The sequence below is a fragment of the Onychostruthus taczanowskii genome, unplaced genomic scaffold (genome assembly GCF_017590055.1).
Source record: "Onychostruthus taczanowskii isolate IOZ18803 unplaced genomic scaffold, ASM1759005v1 scaffold104, whole genome shotgun sequence".
NCBI classification, from domain to species: domain Eukaryota; kingdom Metazoa; phylum Chordata; class Aves; order Passeriformes; family Passeridae; genus Onychostruthus; species Onychostruthus taczanowskii.
This window is the reverse complement of record NW_024496968.1, coordinates 832,856-856,053: the sequence shown is the minus strand read 5'-3', so window position 1 is coordinate 856,053 and position 23,198 is coordinate 832,856. Positions and strand designations below refer to the sequence as shown.

Genomic DNA, 23,198 nt, shown 5'->3' with positions numbered 1-23,198 from the left:
AAGTAAAAATGTTTTTAAAGTAATTTGTAATGCTTGTAATAGCCAACCTCACAGTAAGTTAATGCCAAAATCGAGGTAGTGCTTGTAACTAAGACTGCTATGATGTGGGGATTGCTTTGTTGCACAACTTTTCATTAGAGACCGTCCTGAAATAAGTACCTGCTGCTCCAAATTTACACTTGGAAGTGCCACTGTGGTTGTGTTTTTAAGACCTGTATTGAGTTCTAGCTTTAGCAGTAATACTTTCCCTGTATTTGATAGCTAGTCAGTCCTTCTGTAAAGGTTTTGGAGTTGGATGTAAGTTGATTTTGTATGTCTCTTACAAATACAGCTGCATTAAAGACTTCACAAAAGATACAGTTAAAAAAGATACAGTTAAAAAAGATACAGTTAAAAAACCTGGCAAACACTATCTCCTGTTTACTATGGCAATGTTTCTCTTGATGGTCAGCTTTTGAGACCCCCCTCTCTGTCAACCTAGTAAAATATTTTATATATATGTTCAGTACAGGGAAAATGTTTTTATATCAGTGAACTTGTAAAGCACTAAAGGTAAATAAAAATAGTTGTTTCCAAAAGAAGGAAGTACAGTCAAGGCCTCCTAGTTAATTTCAAGAAAATTCTGAGGAATATTCTTGTAAGTTAGATACTGTGCTTCTGTTAGTGTCAGTAGGTATGGTACAAATGTGTTTGCTGATATGTCTGGCTCGTAATTTGTGCTGATGAACCCACTCTGCAATATGCAGGATTTTGTTCTATCACTAATTTTAATCCTATTTATACAATAAAAAGAGGATAAAGAGAGGAGTAAGATAGTGGGTTTGAATGTTTAGCAAAAAGATATGGAAGTCATACCATAAATCTGATCTTGTGATTAACTCATTTCATGGTATTACTTATTGTTTGAAATTTAAATATTTATTCTCAAAAAGCCTTAAAAATTAAAAATAAGAAAACCAAACACCCAATGACACTTATGTCCCCTTTGATATGGATATATTTCAAATGTTTGTTTCATTGAATGATGTGAAATCCTTGGATGAAAGTAGTTGCTGAGTGATGGAGTTTTTGTGCATTTTAGTAGAATTCTATTAATGCTTCTCTCCTTAAAGGTTCCAGGAAGTTTTCACTCGCTCAGTCTGATGCTCTGCTGGTGAAAATGCGCTCACTAGCAAGTGAGGAATTCAACATGATGATGCAGCGGAGAATGAGCCAAGAAAATCCTATCCAAGCTACTGAGTCTGAGTTTGCACAAAGGTTACAGAGGCTGACTGTTTTGGCTGTTAACAGGCTCATTTATTTAGGTAGGATTTCTTTTTGGTTTGTTTCTGTTTGGATGAAAAAATGAATTCTTGCTTTTGGGATGCTGAAGTGTTATAGAGGAAAGTTGTTCTATTGACATGAATTTAATGGATTTAACCATAAAGCATCGTTCTCTATGATTTGTCAGTATTATGTAACTGGCAATCTGGGTAATGTTTTTATCTGAATGAACTGAACAAGTTGTTTTATTTCTACATTAGTCCATTCATCTGTTAACTGCATGAATTATTACATGAAGATTTAACTGCCAAAGGGAGCATCTGCTTTCTTAAAATGCAATTTTTCTATGAAATGGCTACATTGGTTAGCAAGACTTGATGACTTTGAGAGCTAGTTCAAATTCTGCAAAAGCAAGAGAGAGTGTAAGTGTGGTAAATATATTAGTAAAGGCGGTATTTGATATAATGCCAACTAAAGGTTTGTAGGATTGTCTTGCTTGAGATGGTACTGTCAATATGTACCTCTTAAATTTTCAGCCTCTACCGAAGAGTGCCTTGATGTACTGGGTATAACAGAAAATACAAGTCGAAGCAGACTTTCAGCATCCCAGCTGGAAGTTCCCGAAGAGGAAAGCCAGCAAGAATTGACTAGCAGAATAAATCCTTTTCTTAAAGAAATGGTCAAAATGTTGGTGGAAGGAATCAAAGTATCCATTGTAAGTAATTAGATGCTGTCCACATTAAAGCATATTTCATAAGGTTCCTTTATTAGGAACTGTCATGCATAGTGTATTCTGTTGATAAATGCTTTTCTTACTGCCTCTGTCCATTCAACTGTGGCATTAAATACTGTTGTTTCCCAGTTACTTTGCAGTTGTAAAATATAAAAATGGATGTGTTATGATTTTTACCTTTACATTTAGCAAAATTGTTCTTGAACAGGAACACAACTTAAATAGACTTTCTTTTACTAAGGAAATTTGCTTGGTCTATTAAACTTCAACATTTAGGTTTGCTGAAGCCTATAAAACCAGATCTTCTGTGGATGCACAAGTGGTGGAGGTTTTTTGAGCAATTTGTTGATAGTATATTTTAGAGTTGGGAAGGAGAGATGTCTCTTTATTCAATTCTTAATAAAGTGGTGAAAGTCTTCTAACATACAGGTGTTAGCTTGTCAGCATTTCCAAGGCAATCAGTTTTTACTTGAATAATACAAAGTGTATTATTAGTCTTCCTTAGGTCATCTTGGTAAAAGCAGTTCTACATAATTTTCTTTCTAGCTCAGAAAAATTACATTTGATAGGTATATTATCTTTCCATTGTACCATATTTGTAGTACTTTTCAAAGATGGCAAGTTTTTTCTTGTGAACACACACACCTCCTTCCAGTGCCTGCTTTCTAATCTTTTGAGGTAATCCATTCAGAAATTGGTGATTAATGTAAAAGGGCTGTTGATTAAAATGAGCAATAAAGAAACCCTCTGGTTTTTAAATCCTCTACATCGCAATTTTCACTTTCTGGATTATTTTAGTAGAATGCCTTTTAACCCATAATAATAATAATCACTATACTAAACCAAACCACTTGTTTTGGTAGATAAAACTGTCTTGCATTTTGATCATACTAACTGTGTTTATTTTGTAATGTGAAAAACTTGATAGAAGAAAGTCCTAATCCTGTAATATTAAAAAGTTGTCTCCATTATTTAGGGCACCAGCAGAATGAGCACTCCAAAACAGCAGTGGAACAGAATCCTCTTGTTATGTAAGGACACGTTCCGTACACAGCTTGGGAGGCTTCTTGTGCATAGCTTGTCTCCTCTGAGTCCTCTGCAGGAGAGGAAGCAGGCTTTGGAGATGGCACACGAAGTAAACCAGCAAGGGATTTTGCGTGACTGTCTTAGTCCAACTTTGCAAGTAAGCTCAAGAGTTTTTGAGAGAAGTTTCTAAAACCTATATTCAATTTTTTGTCTAGAGTTTACAATTATTTAGAAGTGTATGAGGTAAGTTCTTCACTGGTTCTTGAGCAATGTGTAGTGACTGACAATTGTCATACAAAACACCTGTGTGTGTACCTCTGCAATTGCTATACTATCCTGAGGACAGATAGAATTAAGTCTGGTTATGTTGGTGCTGTTCTGCATCAAACATATCCCCTGTGCTGTGCAGAGACAAAAGGTGATACTAGTTTTAAGAGGAAGGATTTTGCTGAGGAAGCTAGGAATTAACATGCCCTAAAAAAACAAATCAAGGAAGGAATTATCCTCAGTTTGGAACTCTTAACTGCAGATTTCCTGAAGCTTGTAAGAATTGATTGCAACTAGATTTTAAGAAGCAGTCAATCCTCAACCAAAGCAGTACTCTCTCTTTCCTTACTTAGCCTTTATTAGATCTTAAAGTGCAATTGTGTATTCCATGTTCTTAAGTTAAAAAGCTGAATAGGCTCTCCCTGCTTTTCTGAGTTTGTCAGAAGAAAGCTTTTAATGCTGCTATGTTAGTGCAATGTTGAAAGCAATCATTTTTGTGTCACAAGGAGAAATCAGGAAGGAATGTTGCAGTTGGAGATCTTCAGGAACTGCAAGAATGAAATAAAAGACATGCCACGGATTGAGTCACTGTATACTAAGGAGAGAAAGTATTTATTGGATTAGTTTATGGCACTCACATATTTCTGAACATGTATACATTGTTCAAATAAATAAGTTTTATCAGGTAGAAAAGATATGATGTACTAACAGTGGCTTCTGTGTGGGAGTGTCATGTTGAATGCATTTATGACTTATGTCTGCTTAACTTCATTATCTGTCACTTCCAATTTGATTAATCAAATGAGGTGTAGTGTTCTTGGCATGCAAAATTAGAAGTCTCTGGTACATATTTCCTGAAGTATAAATAAGGCTGCAGGAGCTGAGTACTGGGGGAAGAAAAAGTTTTCTTGCAAGCCATTTGAAAAGTCACAAGATGCTGGGGCAAATTTTAACATGTGAGGATAAAATTCAGCATGTTTTCTAGTTTTATAAAAGTTTATCTTTAACCATTAAAGCTGTCTTTTTCTTTAAATTAGAGAATAATTAGAAAAAATCTGCACAGTCTGACTAGAAAAGGGAATAAAAATGGAGGGGAAGATATTGCTCAGTGTTGTGGAAATGAGCATGACCATACATTCTCCTTTCCTTCTTTTCGTCTTCTAGCATGGGCCTAAATTAGTGCTCTATTTGTATGAGTTAATGCACAGTCACAGTGATGGAATGACCAAAGAACAACAAAGAGCAGCAGGAGACTTAATGAATGCACTGAAAAGTTGTGGCTATAAATGCATTCCCCTGAGCCCACGACCAAAACCAGATTTAATAAAAGCTTTGAAAGAGGTTTGTGAGTTAAAAACTTTGCTTTAAAAACTGAATGTATTTGAGACAGTTGTCTTATATATGATCAGAGTTTAACTGCAGATTGTGGTATTCTTTGGTGCATGGCTTATGCTTTTGGGAATTCTATTTGAGTTATCAGTATTTCTGTCACATACTCTCAACTTTGATAGCAAGCTCACAAGCTTCTTGGTTAAACATATTATTTAATCCAGAGGAAGATTAGAGTTCATAATAAGCTACTAGTATCTCTAGAAAATAATTTTTGATTTCTTACAAAGAGAAAAATTATATATAAATATAATAAAATGGCAGTAACTGAAATGAAGCCTTGCTAGTTTTAAATGCTGTGAATATATCAGTTTAACAGTTTTGTCACTCTTCCTCTTTAAAACTGGCATACCCTTTAGCCTCCTCTTCCTTATTTTGACCATCTGAGAAAATAAAATAATGTGTTAAACTTCTGTTCAGGATCAGAAGAAATATGAGATGGAAGAAGGTGTAAACAAAGCTGCTTGGGAGAAGACAATGGCTAATAATCGGCAGAAGTAAGTACCTTAGAGGGGTTGCAAGAACCTTAAGAAATGTTCTCTGTTCAGCACTTCCCATTGCAAAGTTGCCTATGTGAGTATGGATGGCTTTTTTTTCAAATTAACAGCATCACTAGCTCTCAGGCTTTTAAGCATGCTGTTATATTATAGGCATGTGCATTTTGGTAGGTTGTATAATAAATAATGTTGTGTGAACCTCAATACTGAATTGGTTTTTTGCACATTTGGCATTTCACCCTTAATTTTATGACTGTTGCATCTGTCCAATCACCTCTCCTGTTGCTGTGGTCTGTGCAATTAAATGTCCCTACAACTAACTCTGATTTTCAAAAAATGAAATACTGTATTCGGTGTACAATTTTAATATGTTTATGAGCTATGTAGACTACTGCTCCTTGGTGTAATTGTAAATTTCAGTATATTGTGGTAGATTGAGTTTTCCATTTATTTAAATTTCAGGCTTTGCCATGAAATTAGATTTGAGATGCACACACAATGTGCTTTAAAGTAGGCAAGTGCAGTAGCTGTAAAGATTAGCTTAGTCAAGTTCCTGCAGACAAGTGTTAAGACTTTATTATGTTGAATGATTTAGGAGATGTAATCAGTGGTAAATTAGTGTCCTCCAGATTTTTATTGTAACGAGTATACATTAATTAGTCAAGCACGTTAATACATAACCATTGATCTTCTGACTGGCTTGTCTTGTCTTTGGCCAAAAGTAATAGGTTTTTTGATGGCTAAGAAGCAGAAGGTATTCATGAATCTCATTATGTAGGCTAAGTTGTTCTGCATCTGCTGTAACAAGAACTTTACATATCTACTGCCAAACTGATTGTATTTTATGAGGCATTTTTGGTGTCTTTCCCTTTTCAGTGTGTTTATTTGGCATTTTAAACCACAACTCTTCTCCTCAGTCTCTTTCAGCGTCTAGATACAAAGTCTAAAGACATTTCTAAAATAGCTGGAGACATCACACAAGCTGTGTCACTGTCACAAGGAATGGAAAGGAAGAAAGTAATCCAGCACATCAGGGGGATGTATAAGGCAGAACTGAGTGCCAGCAGACATTGGCAGGAACTTGTTCAGCAGCTTACACATGATCGGTGAGTTTTCTCATCTTGGGGAAAAAGTGAGAGAGACTTGATGCCTGACATGTGCTTCTCATTCTAATCAGAGGCATATGAAATGGAGATGGTACTAAAATCAGAATTACTTTTGCTAACCCATCTGATAGTTAGACTTGTAAAAGACTTGTTTTTCTTTTTTACCCTATCTTTTAGGGTCAAGTAGTATTTCTATCCCATTTAGACAGTTTTTTTCATCATATGCATTTTGCTGTGCTTAATACAATGAAGAGTGTCCTAAAATATTCATATCTTGCACAACATAGATGGAGTAAAGAAACATTTTTGGGGTATTGTTATTCACGTGAGCATCTAGGTACTCTGTTCACTAAATATTGTAGAACAAAGGATGTTAATGTTGATAAGAAACCAAACTAGGGTATCTTCACCCCTGCAGAACTAGCATTATCTCATGTTTGCAGCAGCAGAGTTTTCAAAATAGTATTGGGTGCATTGTATTGCTGTTTTCATTAGAGTGAGTAACTTCAAGAACAGTTACAGTAGCAGCTTGTGAAAAGTCATTCAGTGGAATAGATCATAAAAATAATCTAGAGAATTCAGTCTTTCAATATTTTTTTTCAGAAATAATTGCCCAGTGTACTTCTGTGCAACTTCTGTCTTACTACTTTTTAAAGAAGAGCAGAATTTATAAGCACATATGCTGCCTCTGCTGCCAGACTCCTTACACGTTTTTTTTTTTTTGTCAGAGCACTCTGGTATGACCCAGTCTACTACCCAACTTCCTGGCAACTGGATCCAACTGAGGGACCAAACAGAGAGAGGCGCCGCTTGCAGAGGTGCTACCTAACTATTCCAAACAAATACCTTCTCCCAGACAGGCAAAAACAGGAAGGTAATTAAAACATTTTCAATGCTGAATGTAGCATAATATCTGAATTGTGATGACTGTTACTACCTTATTATTTGTGATGTCCTTATAGGTGTGATAAAAACTCCATTGTCTTACTTATTTGAAGACAAAACACATTCTTCTCACTCCTCTACTGTAAAGGACAAAGCTGCAAGTGAACATATAAGGTATATTTTGGATAACACATGCTTCTCTTTCCTATCTTCTCCCAGTCAAATGAAACAGCTGTCTAAAACCCCCTTTTTTTTTTTTTTGGGTCTTAAAAACATTTTTTTAAAAATCAAGTGGGAAAATGAGACCAGTGTCAAAAATACTAGGCATTTTGCTTTACTCAAAAGCAAAAGACTAGAGCTATCAAATACTATCTGGTGTGCTGTGGATAGAACCTGTGGGATAACCTGAAGAGATCTCTTATTTTTGCTTAGTAGCACTGTCCTAGATATCTGAGATCAAAAGCAAATTGCCTTTCCATCCTCTCTTTTATCACTGCATTACTTAGCTCTGCAGTTATGTCAATTTGCCACCTGTTACAGGCACTAATACAGCCTGAAACAACTGCAGAGAACATGCAAAGAAGTACATACAAATACACTCATAAGCAAGTCTAGAAAGTTGAGGTTCTATTTCTTTCCCTCTTTGGGATATAAACCATTAGTCATGTTGTTGGATAGTTTTTTCAGCTACAACTTGGAGAAACCTTGAACCTTGAAGTCTGTGTGGTTTAGGTTGGTTTTAGGCCTGCTAAAAGGTACATCAATCCATAAGGATAGGCATTTCCATAATCCATAAGCATTTCCACTTTGAAATATTTCAGAGTTAATCGAAGATGTGTAAGTGTAGCACCTTCTAGAGAGACTGCTGGTGAACTGTTGCTAGGTAAGTAGAATTTTCATTCTTTATAAATCCATTCTTTGTTTACTGTATAGATACAGTAAAAGTCTGCTGTATATATAAACCTGGAGAATTTTTTATAAGTAATTGAGCTCTTGCCTGACTTTGTGGATTACATACTTTATAGATCAATTTTGCCTTTCTTCTCTACTGTTTTCATGAGTGCTGTTTGAACTGCCAGTAAGTTTTAAGATCTGCAGACCACTTGCTAAAATGTGGAATGATAAATTGTATTTCTGTCAAGTACTGTCTTGCCCCAGGTACTATTCTTAGCATTCTTAACTCATGGCTACTGTTTATATAACCCAAAGATGCATTGTGCAATACCGTGTACCTTTTCGTAACTATTTTTTGCTGTAGGAAAATGTGGCATGTATTTTGTTGAAGATAATGCTTCAGACACAATTGAAAATTCGGTAAGTGTTAGAACATAGAAAAACGTTTTTCCAGACTTTCCAGCTTTCGTTTTTCCAAACTATGGCCATGAGTAGCTTTCTTCAGCAATTTCAGTGGCAGTAGTACTAGAGTTAGAGATCTCTGGACAAAGCTAGCCAAACTGATTAGTTTGGTTTGTGTTGCTTCTGGTAACCCTGGCTATGGAATTGGTGGTGATAGAAGAAAATAGGAAAGATGTGGGCCTGGGACTGGGAGGGAATGAGGAACAGGTGATGTGAGAGGCTTCTGCACCTTGCAGTGCATTGCTTTGATCTTTGTTCATCAGCAAAGTGCACAGAGTTTGCTTTGATCTGTGCCTGAGAACTTGCCTCAGTGGAAGCTGGGGCACTATGAAGTGCAGAAAGTCACAGGTGTATGTATTGTGCTGTGCTCCACAGCATCTCATTCCTGAATTTTACATTATATATGATGTTCTAGCTCCTCCCGTTTCCTATACAAGAGGATTGTTTCATGAAGGAAATGGGAGCTGAGCTAATCCTTCTGAGATACAAAGACTAATGTGTAAGTTGTTTATACACCCAACAAATATGTAAAAGTAATTAAGATATGCATTGCACTACGGAAAGATTTAAACTGCTTTTATGGAGCTCTTCCTTGCATCTACTGAACAGACAGTTCCTGTGATTTAAGATGCTACCAGCTGCCTTGTCCTTCACAAGACTGTCAGAGCTGGGATTCTCAACAAAGTTCTGCTTGCTCTGATTGCCTGTCCATTATTTTTAGCTTAAGAGCCATTGAAAATGTGGCAGTGCTTGCTAGTGCTGGGTAGGGAACTGGAGCAGCTGAGGAGTATGTGTCATGTTCTACCTACTGCTTTGAGGAAAGTAGAGTAGGGGGAGAGTAGCTAAAGGAAATCACAACAATGTATTAAAGCATTGCATTAAAATTAAAGTTTGCCTTATGATATGCTGTATTGTTATAAACTGGCTGCATTGAAGGGTTTCTTGTTTGGAAAATCCACTATTTAAAATAATTTTCTAAATTGCAAATTCTGCAGAGTTTTCATGGTGAAACTGAACCAGCATCATTTTCTTGGACCTATGAGGAAATTAAGGAAGTTCATAAGCGCTGGTGGCAGTTAAGAGACAATGCTGTGGAAATCTTTTTAACAAATGGCAGAACTTTACTCTTGGCTTTCGATAATACAAAGGTACTGTGGCACCAATCTGGAGTTATACACCAAAGCACTTTGCTGTGTCTTTATAACATGTATATTCATGCGTTAGGTTTTAGGGAGACCTGTTGCATGGACTAATTAAATTTTGCCTAATACTTTTGAAAGAAGTTGGCTCAGCTAGGCTTCTGGCTGATCATAGGTATGTTGTAAAGCACATCTCTGATATATTAAGACATTGAAGAATCTTAGTGATACTAGACATTATTCTCTTACAGCAGATATCTGGAAATATACAAAATGAGAGAAACTTACTCTTGGTAGTTTTAAACTTCTAAATTGTATGATTAAATCTGTGGTGTTTTCTTCTAGGTCCGTGATGATGTGTACCACAACATCTTGACTAACAATTTGCCTAACCTTTTGGAATATGGAAACATTACTGCTTTGACCCACCTGTGGTGCACTGGACAGATTACTAACTTTGAATATCTGACTCATTTAAACAAACATGCAGGTCGTTCCTTCAATGATCTCATGCAATATCCAGTATTTCCTTTTATACTTTCTGACTACACCAATGAAACGCTGGACCTAAATGATCCCTCGGTATATAGGTAATCTGAAATGCTTGAAACTCTTTTTTCAAATACTTGAACTGATGATCCTATATAGCTTTTTAACTTTGTTGTACTAAACTGCACACACACGCAAATGGAGCTATTCAGGGACAAGCCTCATCTCTAATAACTTGGGCTTTTACAGTAAGTGGCTGCTTTGCCTGGGATATTGAAATAAAACAGGTGTGTAGATTCAAATGCAGTGTATTGGACTTACGCTGTCTTAATAGGCTATGTATAATCCACAGAATTAAATAGAAGCTCTATGTTTAAATCCATATGATTACAAACGTCCAGGCCAATTAGCAAAAATTAAATAGAAAAAGAAATAATATTGTAAATTACTTAGCCAGATACAAAATCAGTCTTATTTGAATGGATTTGAGTGAATTGTCCCACCCTAATAAATTTATGTTATGTTAATTTAACATTTGTGTGCACTGAGTCTTTGCCTTTATAAGATGTCTCTGATTTTGACTGAGGTGCTTGGCATTTGCTTGCCTGTTACTGTGCTGTGGATCCGAGTTTGCCTTTAGCACGAACTGAAAGTTGTTTTTTTTATTTTCTGAACTTTCTTGAAAAGTGTTAAGTTTTCCTTGGCCTTTTTGTTATATAAAAGGTGTTATTCTTAATGATGTGAATCAATATTGTAATAAAAATTACAACATATCAGTACTGCTTTTGTTGCAGAAACCTGGTCAAACCAATAGCTGTGCAGTCTAAAGAAAAAGAGGATCGTTATGTGGATACTTACAAGGTAATTTCGATAACGTTTTCTTCTTGCCTTTGTCCCATGTATAAATGACACCGTGGCTTTAGTTTTTATAAGATATATTTATTGGGGAAAAAGAAACCACAAATACAGTATTTCATGGCTACAGAGCTCTTACTTCCAGGAAACATTTCCTAGGAATTGTTTTGTACCAAACTTGGAACTTGTGTTTTTTTCCTGAAACGTCAAATCAATTTAACCCATCCATGTGATACTGTTGAGGAATTTAAACGGGTACCACCTTGTATGGGAACTTGTATACATTTAAAGATCCCTAAAGATCAGGAAGATAATTTACTGCTGTTTAGCTGACATTACTTGGGTGGAATTTGTAGCTGTTTGTTCTGTTAGATAACAGAAATGCTGTTCTCCCTCAAGTACTTTATTTTAACATGCCCTACTATGAAAATGGTGGTTTTTAATTTTTTTCTCCTTAAAATGTTTTAAAGCCTGTAGGAAACAGCAACATACTGGGGAATTAAAGCATCTGCATCTGGACTTTAGAATTCATCTGTGTCACCATGGTCTACTATATTATTTGCAAATATTGTTTTTTCTGTGAGACTGCTGTGTTAGAAAACAAGACAGGGGAGTGGGGAAAAGCAAAAGTAATAAATAATGGAAAGTAGTAATTTAAATTGGCTGAAGACTTCATACCTAACTGGATTATAAAAGCAATTGTGTGTCTTTAGACACTTAAGTGTATTTAATTCCAGATCACTTTTGAATGTATGCTTCTGAAAAGTTTGAGTGTTTATTCCTAAGCAATTTAGGCAAGCACTTATTTTTGTTGTTGGAATGAATCTAAGGAGAAAATTTGTGATTTTCTTTTTCATTCTTTCCTGTTTTTCTAGTATTTAGAGGAAGAGTACCGTAAAGGAGCACGAGAGGATGATCCAATGCCCCCTGTACAACCCTATCACTATGGGTCTCATTATTCTAACAGTGGAACTGTACTTCATTTCCTGGTTAGACTGCCACCTTTTACTAAAATGTTTTTAGCTTATCAAGGTAAGGTTGCATTTGCTTGTACTTGCCCTTTACATCTGGGCCTTGTTCCAATAACCCAGGAATGCTATATGTTACCCTATTTAGCGTAGGTTTTTTAATTCCAGAAAGCTGAGCTTGGTAAAATTAAATCTGGTATGCTTTAACAGTAGATCCATTCTTGAAATTATCAAGCTAGACCATCAAGCTGGTCATCTGATGTTTATACCTTAGTTTCTGTAGCATAAAAAGCTGACCTCTCTTTGACTTGAAGTCGATGTGTAACGCATAGCAATTGAGATAAGAGAATTCTAAATGTTCTCAGCTAACTAGAGGGCAGTTAACAACATGAAGTTGCAGATGTGCAACTGTTAGTGTCCATCATCAATGTAACAATTGAGTTTGGATTTCTTTACAGATCAAAGTTTTGACATCCCAGACAGAACTTTTCACTCTACCAATACAACCTGGCGCCTCTCTTCGTATGAATCAATGACTGACGTAAAGGAGCTTATACCAGAATTTTTCTACCTTCCCGACTTTCTAGTTAACAGAGAAGGTATACTAAGAGGACAACAGAACTATATACCCAAAAGAGTTGTATGATTGAGCTTACGGGTTGAAACTGAGAACATTTATATGCCTTGGCTGAATATGCTAAGTAGTAGATGTATGGGAGAAATCTGACACAAATTTGTGTGGTATGCTGAAAAAGCTGTTATGTAGGAGTTAAGCTGAGTTTTTCCCTAATTTTGTCAGCAGGGCAAAGGAGTTTGCAGTTTTCTCATTTTTCCATTTGAATGAGTATGTAGAGCTGAATATGTTTTGGAGGGACTTATTAATGTTGCTGCTTTGTTGATTGTTAATCACCATGCTTAATCACTGAGGTCTATAGAACCCTGTAGACCTTTTTGAGATTACTGTCAACTGAAATGTTGGAATATTCACCCCTCTGTTTCTAGGTTTTGATTTTGGAGTGCGTCAAAATGGTGACAGAGTTAACCATGTCAATCTTCCACCCTGGGCGCGTAACGATCCTCGTCTGTTCATCTTGATTCATCGTCAGGCTTTGGAGTCTGATCATGTTTCCCAGACAATCTGTCACTGGATTGACTTGGTGTTTGGTTATAAGCAAAAAGGCAAGGCCTCTGTTCAGGCTATTAATGTCTTTCATCCTGCAGTAAGTATTTGTTAAGCAGCATGTTTGTTCATTGTCCTTAGTAACTTAATGGGGGTGAGTTTGGTCTGACGTGCTTGGAAAACACCAAGAATGAAACAAGATCCCTTGCTCATGAAGTGCTGAATAAGAAAAGACTTTAACCATTTCAATGTTGAACTGTAAGATCCCAGTGGGTATTGTGAGACTTATTGAATTTTTGTTCCTCTTTCTTGCCTTGAGCTAGTTGTGGAGCATGATCAGATCTGGGATTTAGACTTTATGGATAGTTGTTTGCGGTGGCTTGCAGCAGTCTGATTGTTGTAACTGTGTGTATCTGCTTCCGCCGAATTCAAAAGCTCTTAATTTAGGCAGGTGCTGCTGCAGCTTTTGAAAGAATTGAAATAGTTCTGTGTGTCCTGAGCTCATGGTGTTTTCCTTCATACATCTCCTGTGTTCTGTGCCTCTAATGGGCACTTTTCTCTACAGTAAATTTAATTTCAAATAAGTCTTCATTTAATGTTAAGATTTTCAGAGTTTTACTGCATGATTGCAACACGGATATCTTGAATTGCATTCTTTAGCTTCAGTCCTTACTATCACAAGGTTTGCTCAGCAGGTAGTCCTGGTTGTAAATGCATTCAAATGTTTCCTGGTTTTAGTGTTTGTTCTATGGCTGGAAAAGCTAATGAAATGATAGTGTGTGGCAGTGATGCCTTTTTCAAGTAGCTATCCAAATACTTCCCTTTCTTTTACTCTTTTTGGGCTTAAGTATTGATTTAGTTAATACCATGAGCTTCAAATATTAAATTTGCATATTCATCATTTTTTAAAGTGAAAAGTCAAGGCCTTTGGTGTGACTGAGGAGAAGTGCATGATGCACAATTGGAGAGGCATGAAAAAGACAAATTTCCACTCTCTTGAAGTATGAGGTTTCTTTCTCCTTCCCTACCCCAATAGAAAGCTTTAATATGCTCATAAAAAAGAGGTAAAGAAAATAAACTTCTCGAACTCTTTCCACTTCTTTTGTTTATCATCAGCAACCCTTCCTGTTTTGCACAGATTGGTAAAGGTCTCAAAGAAAACCTTCAACAGAAATTAGTCATGGGACGTATGTGGGTGCAGCTCACATGACAATCCTTAAAGTGGTAGTTTATTCCAATGAAGAGGGCGTGACAAGGTTGTGCTCTCAGTGGCTCTTTAGTCAGTACAGTCATTGAGGGATCTCTTCTGGTCCACACCTTAAGCAAACAGCTGAATAGTCTGCCTCTGAATTTGTGTGTATGTGTTGCAAAATCTTTCCTAAAGACAAACCTGATGAGCTTATTCTTTTCCCTCTCCTTTTTTTTTTTGCCTATAGACCTATTTTGGGATGGATGTTTCTGCTGTTGAAGATCCTGTTCAGAGAAGAGCCCTTGAAACAATGATAAAAACATACGGACAAACGCCCCGCCAGCTGTTTCATGCAGCACATGTTAGTAGACCTGGATCCAGGCTTATCATGGAAGGAGAACTTCCTGCTGCCATGGGATTACTAGTGCAGTTTGCTTTCAGAGAAACCAGAGAACACACTAAAGAAATCATTTATCCAGTATGTAATTTTCAATTGCAAGATGGTTTGATTAATATCTGTGTGCTGTAATTGTTGTACCCTGTACGCTTGGTTTAGAATTTTCTTCCTAGAAGTGCTACTTGCTATATTATACTGTAAAGAAAATACATAAAATTAGGAAGTGATAGTGAAAATGACTTTCATTCATTGGTGATATTTTGTGTAAACTAAGATCTGAGTTCATCTTGGTTTTGGGAAATAGGTGTTGGAAAGCATTTCAGTTAACCAGTCTTATAGTTTCCGTGATGAATTGTGGAATCTGTGTGCAGACCTATAGCAAGCAAACACATCCTGTGCTTTCTTCCATCCCATCAGCTTTTTTACTGCCTATAGGACAGTTAAACTTCCTTCACTTCAAGCACTTTTTTCCCCTGAAATCTAGTCAGAAAGTGCATCCTTGGATTTAGAGATCTGTATTTTTGTCTAAACTACCGGAACTAGAAGCTTGCAGCCTATGCCTTTAAAGAAGGAGTAGAACTACCTTAAATTTAACAGTTAAACTGATGGTACTAAAGGGCTTTGAACTTGTCTTTCTAGTGGTTTTAGAGCAAAGACTTCAGCTGTCCTTACCATGTGATTGCTTACAGGAAACTGACATGAATCATTCTACATTACTAATGAAACTGTTTTTCTGAAAATTGTATAATTTGAACCTTGTCTGTGCTTGTTTCAGAGTCCATTACCATGGATAAAGGGCTTGAAGTGGGGAGAATATGTTGGTTCCCCAAGTGCTCCCGACCCTGTTGTCTGCTTTAGCCAACCGCATGGAGAAAGGTTTGGCTCTCTCCAAGCTTTACCAACTAAGGCTATCTGTGGTTTGTCCAGCAAGTTCTGCCTTTTGATGGTATATAGCAAGGAGCAAGGTATAAATTTGTGCTTTATTCTCTATATGCACAATATATGTGAAATGAGACATAAAAAAAAAATTAAATCTAATGCTACTATTGTAGCAAACTTCCCAAGTTTAGTTGCTTTTGCCAAAGATTCATTTATAATTCCATTAACAGCTTCCATATGTGTGGTATCTTTACTGGAGGCTGGATATTCCTTATAATTTTCAAAACTACAATAGAGGCATTCTGTAATTCATATTTTTCATTGACGTGACTGAAGCATGAGAATTTAACTTAAAAACTTGCCAGCAGGTTGGGTCCAAGAACTGAAGAACAGATGAAAAAACTCAGGTGGCAACAGAAAGGAAAACTTAAGAAATGGATTTTAGAGGCAGATAATGAGAAAAGTTAACCATAAAAAAGCAGAGGTGAAGAATCTTCTGCTTTCAGTTAAACTTCTTTGAGGGATTCTTATTGAGAATGTGAAAACTTGTTTTCACAATCTTTTGTTTTCTTTGTGGCATAGTGAAGGCTTTCTAAAAATAAATCCCTTCACATTTTGTCAACAAAAATAAGTAACATTCTCCTAGAAGTTACAAGCACGTCTTTCTCTAGGTGGAAGGTATTGTCTGCCCCTTTTCTCTGTTCTCAAAAGATGCATCTCTTCTTCAAAAAAGTTTTGTCCAGGTTGCAGATTATCTTTGGAAAAGATGGAATGTTCATTTGGTCTCTGAAAACTGTTTGTTTATAATGTGTTACAGACAAGCTTTGGGGGGTTATAGTTTAACTTGTGATAAAACATGAAGCTGAGACTTTTGTTGTTGACTGTTCAAGTGGTTGAATCTTGCTGTGCATGTGACACAATCCTGTGTGCCTTCCTTCAGGCGTGAGGAGCATGCACAGCACTGACATTCAGTGGTCAGCGATCCTGAGCTGGGGATATGCTGATAACATCTTACGACTGAAAAGCAAGCAAAGTGAGCCTCCAGTGAATTTTATACAGAGCTCTCAGCTCCATCAGGTAAAAAGAAATCAGTCTCTTGCTCTTCAATTTAATGTTGGTAGTTTAAGTGGTGGATTGACTTGGCAGTGGGGTACTCTTGCTTTAGCCTTTTTTGGAGACGAGCGTCCAGTCACAACTCCTTTTAATCTTTGATTTGCTTTGAAATGTGTTCCTCATGGCTTCACTGTTTTATCTGGTTCCTTGTTGTTTTCCTGTACTAGATAAAGATTCCTTTTGAATTAATTTGATTTTTGTAGCTTTTCCTTCTTAGATAATATTGCTGTGAATTTAAAAATGTTTTAAGTTCTGTCCCAAGAAAAATACGGAAAAAAAATATAGGTGCTTCATGTTGGAAGAACAACTCCACTCTGGTTTAGGATCCATTTGAAAAAGATTGTCTAAAGGATTGTTAGGGAAAGCTACATAATCTCTGTCACAATCCAGTGACTGGTAAGATCTTGTCAAAGAGATTTTGGTGGATGATCTTGAAGTCTGTACTGCTCTTTTTTTATGAATTCCAGGTTACATAAAACTCCCTCTTTACTCTGTTTCTGACATAGTAACAAATGCAACCTAGAGTAGCTATATTTTAGCTCTTGGATTTCTTTCGTTTAGGTGTTTTACATGTCTTTTCATAGAATAACTAATAAAGAATCAGTTTGACCAAGTGCTGTGGCATAATGAAAACAGCAGTTAGAATAGTTTCTTTCCTAATTTTTTCCTGGATTTTTTTTGTCTTTTCAAGGTAACAAGTTGTGCTTGGGTGCCAGACAGTTGTCAGCTGTTCACAGGTAGTAAATCTGGTGTCATCACAGCATATATGAACAGATTCACCAGCAATACGGTACGTTACACTGGAAAGAATTCATAAATGAAGGATTTTGTCTATTCAGTATTACAGTCCTTTTTTTAAACAGGAAAAATGAGAAAAAGCCATATTCTGGATAATTTCTAAGAAATTACATGTGTTTTTAGTATTTATTTTTGAAGGCTTCTCTGACATCTGAGCATGTTTGCCTGTTTTTCTTAAGCTGCTGTTTACATACAGCTAGCCTTTAGTCAGCCCTCATCACCTGAGTGCACAAGTACAGCTCTGACTGTGTTCAGGACAGGGCGTGGAACTGAAGCTCTCTGGCACAGTGAAACTTCCTGCATTAAGGACTAACTCCTTCTATGAAGGAGACAGAGCCTTTCAATGCTTTAACTGAAGCTGTGGAATGCAATTCCCCAAAGTAAACAATAATTCAAATGCAGAAGGCACTTAAACTACAGAGAGCCAAGATGAATTCTCAGATGGTGTATATACCAAGCCTCTTTACTTTGTCATATTCTCTAAGGAGCAAAGTTGTGAAAATGGAAGGAAGAAAGTAACTTGCATTACTCAATCTATTAGTGAAAAATACTGAGAGTAGTACAAAGACCCTTGATACTGTTTGCTAAAAAACATGGTATAAATAGAAAAAATAGGAAGTATAAATAGAACTCCAAATTAAAAATCTGATTCTGACTGAGTTTTGAAGCTTCCATCTGAATCTTCTGTACTTTATTTAGCAGTAACTTCTGTTCTCTATAGTTTTAATAAAGAGTAGACAACTTTCCTAACTTGTCATCTGATCAGTGATAAAGTGAACTGTTTGTTATAATGCAGTACTTGACACATTAATATTTTGCCCTGTTTCACATTTGTATGAATGCAATGCATGGGAATGAAGTAGATATCGTGTTAATTTGGTATGGGAACTCAAAGGCATGCAGTCAGAATTCAAAAATGGCTCCATGTTGTGCTTCAGGTGCTCTGTTTTTCCTTGCCTTACGATGGTGAAAACCCCGTGAAGTACTGCTTTGACTCTGTGATCTGTGCTGACAATAAGTCACAGCTGCATGAGCCCCTCAGCCACAGGTGTCTGGTTGTACATATTATTTCAGCCTTCACTAGCTGACTGTTAGAGGTGTCTTGCAAACAGAGAGTGCACTTGAAGGACCTGTTTGGGTAAAATTGGGAAGAAATTCAGTTCGCCACTTGAGTGCTGTAGGCAGAAAGAGCTGCTGTTTAAAGGTAGATATGTAAATGCATGTTTTCCATATCTAGATACCATTTTAGTGCTTGTCACCTAAAAGCAGGGGGGAAGTAAGAAGGGGAAAATATTTCAGGTGTCGAAGTACCTATTACATGACTTATTAGAACTTAATATAACTTAATGCAATGGGTGTTAGAATTCCAGCTTGTCTCATTGCAGTATGATTACTATAAAAATCAATAAGCCATCAATATTAGTGTGGTAGAGTGAAGCTGCAAAAGGTGAGCACTGCTTTCAGTTCAAGTGTTGAAATGCAGATTAAGAGGAAACACTGTAAAGGAAGTGGGAGTACCACAGTAAAAAGGTTATCAAAATCAGTTCTTCATAAAAACACAAGTCTTGTTTGTTGCTGTTATAGAAAATTTTTCTTTCTCTTAACTGAGAAAGGATTAAAAAAGGATTTTTATATGTGAGGTGTCACTGAGAATGACACCTGGGTACTTTCATAAATGTCTTGCATGGATGAGATGCTCAGTAGCAAGAGCAATCTAGCAGGTCTTTCTGTTGCCAGACTGTGCATTGCCTTTTGCAGTATTACATAGATTAGATTGTCTCTTTTAGTGCAAAAACATAAAATTTCTACAACCTGTGACTTGAGCATATGTATATATACATATGCTCAATACATATATGCATATGTATTTTATCTTATCTGTTTGAGCTTTCAAGGTTTTTTTGTAGACCTGCTGTAGGTAGGCATCCTGTACCCTTGTACAAAAATGCAGATGATGTGCTCTGACACAGGTGAGGAAGCAAGCAGAAAATTGTTCTCTTCCTTTACCAAGGTTATTCTAATCCCTATAAAGCAAGTTGTCTTAAATAAAGCATTAGCATTCTGATTAAGCAGGTCTTTCAACTTAGCCAGTTTTCAGGAAGTCTGAGTCATTTCAAATTATATAACTTGAATAAAAAGTGTTGTTTGGTGTTAAATTTTGCTGCTTTAATTTTTACTTAGCAATTTCTGTACTTAAACTTGACTTCCCGCATGTTTTTCCAACTTGGTATCATTGAAGAACTTGGCACCAATTTGAGGAATTCCTAGTAATTTGCTGTATGGAGAGTGACAACTTCCAAGCTGGGTCTTCCTTTTGTGTTTCCAAGTGTCTTCACTAGATGCTAAAATGTTGAGAACTGTCATTTCAGTGTTGTATGGAAAGAGCAGTCTTGCAGAAAACAAATCAGCTGACTTCAAGGTGTGTAATTGAGACAGAACTATAGTAGTTTTTCATTCTGGTTCATCGGGTCATATCAATGTATTTGCTGAGGCTAAAGCACTGGAAGCAAAAAGGTGAACATCAATGATAGCTCTGTTTTATCTCATTATAAAGCGTTAAACACAAATCACGAACATAGATGCTAAAATGATGATATTAAATGCAATAGGAACCGTTCTTTGAAATCTAAGACTTAAACTAGGCTCATCTTTTTTAGAGAAAGAGACATTAATTTTCTTTTTCATGAGAGTTTCTTATCTTGCTGTTTTTCAGCCTTCAGAGATAGAAATGGAGTCACAAGTCCATTTGTATGGACACACAGCAGAAATAACAAGCTTATTTGTGTGCAAACCATACAGTATAATGATCAGTGTCAGCAAAGATGGAACCTGCATAATATGGGATTTGAACAGGTACAAGTATATATGTAACTTTTTCCCATAGCTTTCTTATAAATACAGGTTTTCCCACTCTTGGGTATCTTTGCCCCTTTGAAGTTAATTGAATTTGTTCTGTATATATCTTACTGTGAAGTCAAACCCTTACTGTTTTTTCTCATAAAAGATGCTAAAATTTTATTGTGAAAATGAAAAATACCAGAATGTATAACTATTTTTAAGGTTTTCCTCAAAGGACCTTTTTTGCATTTGAGTCTGAAATTTAGGCTCGTTCCTTTTGTTTTCTTCAGGCTGTGCTATGTCCAGAGTCTGGCTGGACACAAGAGTCCTGTGACTGCAGTTTCAGCAAGTGAAACCACTGGTGATATTGCAACAGTCTGTGATTCAGGTATATTTGTCAGTCAAGAAAGCTGTTTTGACTTGCAGATGAAATAAATCATGACAGTTGTAATTAAATTAGTTACTGAGTGTGTATTAATCATCTGAGGATGCATTCAGTCATACAGGAGCAACATTTTGCTTTTTTTTGGTGTGGTAACATAAATTTCTCCAGAAGTGCAGGCAGGTGTTTGAATGTAATGTAGAGCTATGAAGGCCAACAGCTTGGTCTCTTTATAAAAGGACTTGAAATTTCAAAGGTGCGTGGGAGACTCAGATTTTGTGATGTTGGCTGCTTTCATTTTGATACAGATTTTTTGTCAAAAGTACAATTCTTTGGAGGAGCTCCATGTATAACAGAGCACAGGCAAGGGGTATTAAAGGACAAGGGGACATTATTGTGGCAGTTTCAGAAAACTAAGATTTTTTTTTTCTTACTTGGAGACTTTCAAGTCCATTTCTATAGCTCACAAAACAATTTCTTTTTTCTGCAAAGCATTTTATTAGTTAATTAGTATAAGGGACATTAGATTTCCTTTTAAGACAATTCCTTTCAAGGCAAAAACAAGAATCAGGTTGTTAGTTTGTTGATAGAATCAAATAATGCCAGATAACCAGGTAAGAGAACTGTGCTGGCTATTTAAGTATTTTGCTTAAGATGCAAGCTAAGGTATGAGAATCAACTGCTTAGATAGCTAGTATGAATTCCATCTTAGTGCCTTCCCTGTTAGTGCATGAAAATTGGTCATTAAAAGTAAATTCACATAGTGCTTTGTAAGTAAAATGTTCCATAAATAGGATGTGATGGCTTCTAAATCACTGCAGTGGCTTGGTGGTTTGTGTGCTTCCTGTCTCAGAGAGAGAAGTAATTGCAGACATTACTCAGTCATTTAAACCTTATGAACTTTCAAGAAGTTGAATTCTTTACCATGGAATATTTAAATATTATTGACTTAACTGTGGTCTAGATTTATTTGCTTAATACTCCCATGCTATGTTCTGTTACAGTTGGAGGAGGCAGTGATTTGAGACTTTGGACAGTTAATGGTGATCTTGTTGGACACGTGCACTGCAGGGAAAGTATTTGCTCTGTTGCTTTCTCTAACCAGCCTGAAGGTGTGTCTGTCAATGTGATTGCAGGGGGCCTTGAAAATGGAGTTGTAAGGTAAGCATTTGAAATGTTTATTTATTAAAATGCTCTATCACTTAGGCTCACAGTTTGAGAGCATGTAGCCAAACATCATGCTGGTATTTGGCTTTAAAGAAGGTGGACAAGCTGTTACTCAGCTCCCAGTCTTAGCAGTTGCTAAATAGATTATTTATCACTGAAGTATTTGTAAAAGCAAGTGTGAAGAAAAATGGCTCTTTCTTTCAGACTGTGGAGTACGTGGGATTTGAAGCCGGTACGTGAAATAACATTTTCGAAGTCAGCCAAACCTATTGTAAGGTAAAAGGATCTTAAGTGTACAATGAATGCATTTTTCTCTTTAGGGAAAAAAAACACCCAAACCAACAAACAAAACCACAACAGAATAGTCTTGAGTATTGAGCATGAAAATAGGAGGTAAACACCCATGCCTAAAAAGAGCAATGCAAACCTACTAATTATTCATGAAAGCAAAGTGAGCACAAGTGTACTGGATTGGTGATGACAGTAATAACTACGTTCTGCTGCTGGCAGATGAAAATTAACAGGATTCCCTTGAAAACTGAACAATAACTACTCCTCTTATTTTTAAATTTAATATTTTTCCTCAGAATCTGTATTAAAATGAGATAATCTTAAATATGCCACACTTAAATATACAATGCTTCTTCCTCAAAATTAAATGAAAATACTGCCTTTTCCATTTTTTCTGATGGTGGAGGGAAATGATGGAGAAATAGTAAGCCTGGAAGCTGCCATTTTGGAGTGCTTGTGTAGTTAGTTTTCTCCGAGCCCCATTGATTTAGATGAACAGAATTCTCGTGCCAAAGTGTTTTCAGAAAGTGGTCAAAGGATTGTCTCTTTGATATCCCCAGTGGTACAGTAGTCTGCAAAAGGTCTTAGAGCTATGCCAAAATTTTATCTTAATGTTAGCATAGTAACAGATGACTCTGAAAAATTTTGTTTTGACTGTTGTTAAAACACCATTTAAAATCCAAAATACCATTTATTTTTATAAATTAAAAAGATTGTCTGGTAGCAGTTATTGTCTTTGTTACCTCCTTTAAGCAGCATATTTCACAAAGCTTGTAGATAACGATTTAGTAGCTATTGAATAATTTAAAGTTTCCTGCTTAAATATGACAGTAAATTGATGCTGACCTTCATGCTCTCTAACATTACTCATGGCATGATTGAAGGGCTTTACTAGCCCTGCTACAGCTCAAAAAATGCCCATCTGAACAAAAGTCCTGTGCTGTGCCATGAAATCTGATGGATTCAGTTTCTGCCTTTGTCAGCAATGCAAGTTCAGAGGGCACTGAGCTGTTACAGAAAATCTTTCCTTTCAGAAACAGAAGGGAAGAGG

At 36.3% G+C, this 23,198-nt stretch overlaps 1 protein-coding gene across 1 annotated transcript in view; it reads left to right on the top strand.

Annotated features, from left to right (window-relative positions):
* The window catches only part of LYST (lysosomal trafficking regulator), a 76,839-nt gene that overhangs the window by 51,265 nt on the left and 2,376 nt on the right, over positions 1-23,198 (top strand). Inside the window, exons 29-52 of the mRNA XM_041414201.1 lie at positions 1,113-1,304; positions 1,800-1,978; positions 2,973-3,179; positions 4,454-4,630; positions 5,099-5,175; positions 6,093-6,281; positions 7,010-7,155; positions 7,244-7,340; positions 7,988-8,049; positions 8,425-8,480; positions 9,518-9,670; positions 10,007-10,251; positions 10,945-11,011; positions 11,881-12,037; positions 12,432-12,572; positions 12,976-13,193; positions 14,530-14,760; positions 15,455-15,644; positions 16,499-16,635; positions 17,363-17,461; positions 20,183-20,322; positions 20,598-20,695; positions 21,694-21,850; positions 22,061-22,132. Coding sequence (XP_041270135.1) covers positions 1,113-1,304; positions 1,800-1,978; positions 2,973-3,179; positions 4,454-4,630; positions 5,099-5,175; positions 6,093-6,281; positions 7,010-7,155; positions 7,244-7,340; positions 7,988-8,049; positions 8,425-8,480; positions 9,518-9,670; positions 10,007-10,251; positions 10,945-11,011; positions 11,881-12,037; positions 12,432-12,572; positions 12,976-13,193; positions 14,530-14,760; positions 15,455-15,644; positions 16,499-16,635; positions 17,363-17,461; positions 20,183-20,322; positions 20,598-20,695; positions 21,694-21,850; positions 22,061-22,132 — 3,487 coding nt within the window. The remainder of the gene's footprint in view (positions 1-1,112; positions 1,305-1,799; positions 1,979-2,972; positions 3,180-4,453; positions 4,631-5,098; positions 5,176-6,092; positions 6,282-7,009; positions 7,156-7,243; positions 7,341-7,987; positions 8,050-8,424; positions 8,481-9,517; positions 9,671-10,006; positions 10,252-10,944; positions 11,012-11,880; positions 12,038-12,431; positions 12,573-12,975; positions 13,194-14,529; positions 14,761-15,454; positions 15,645-16,498; positions 16,636-17,362; positions 17,462-20,182; positions 20,323-20,597; positions 20,696-21,693; positions 21,851-22,060; positions 22,133-23,198) is intronic.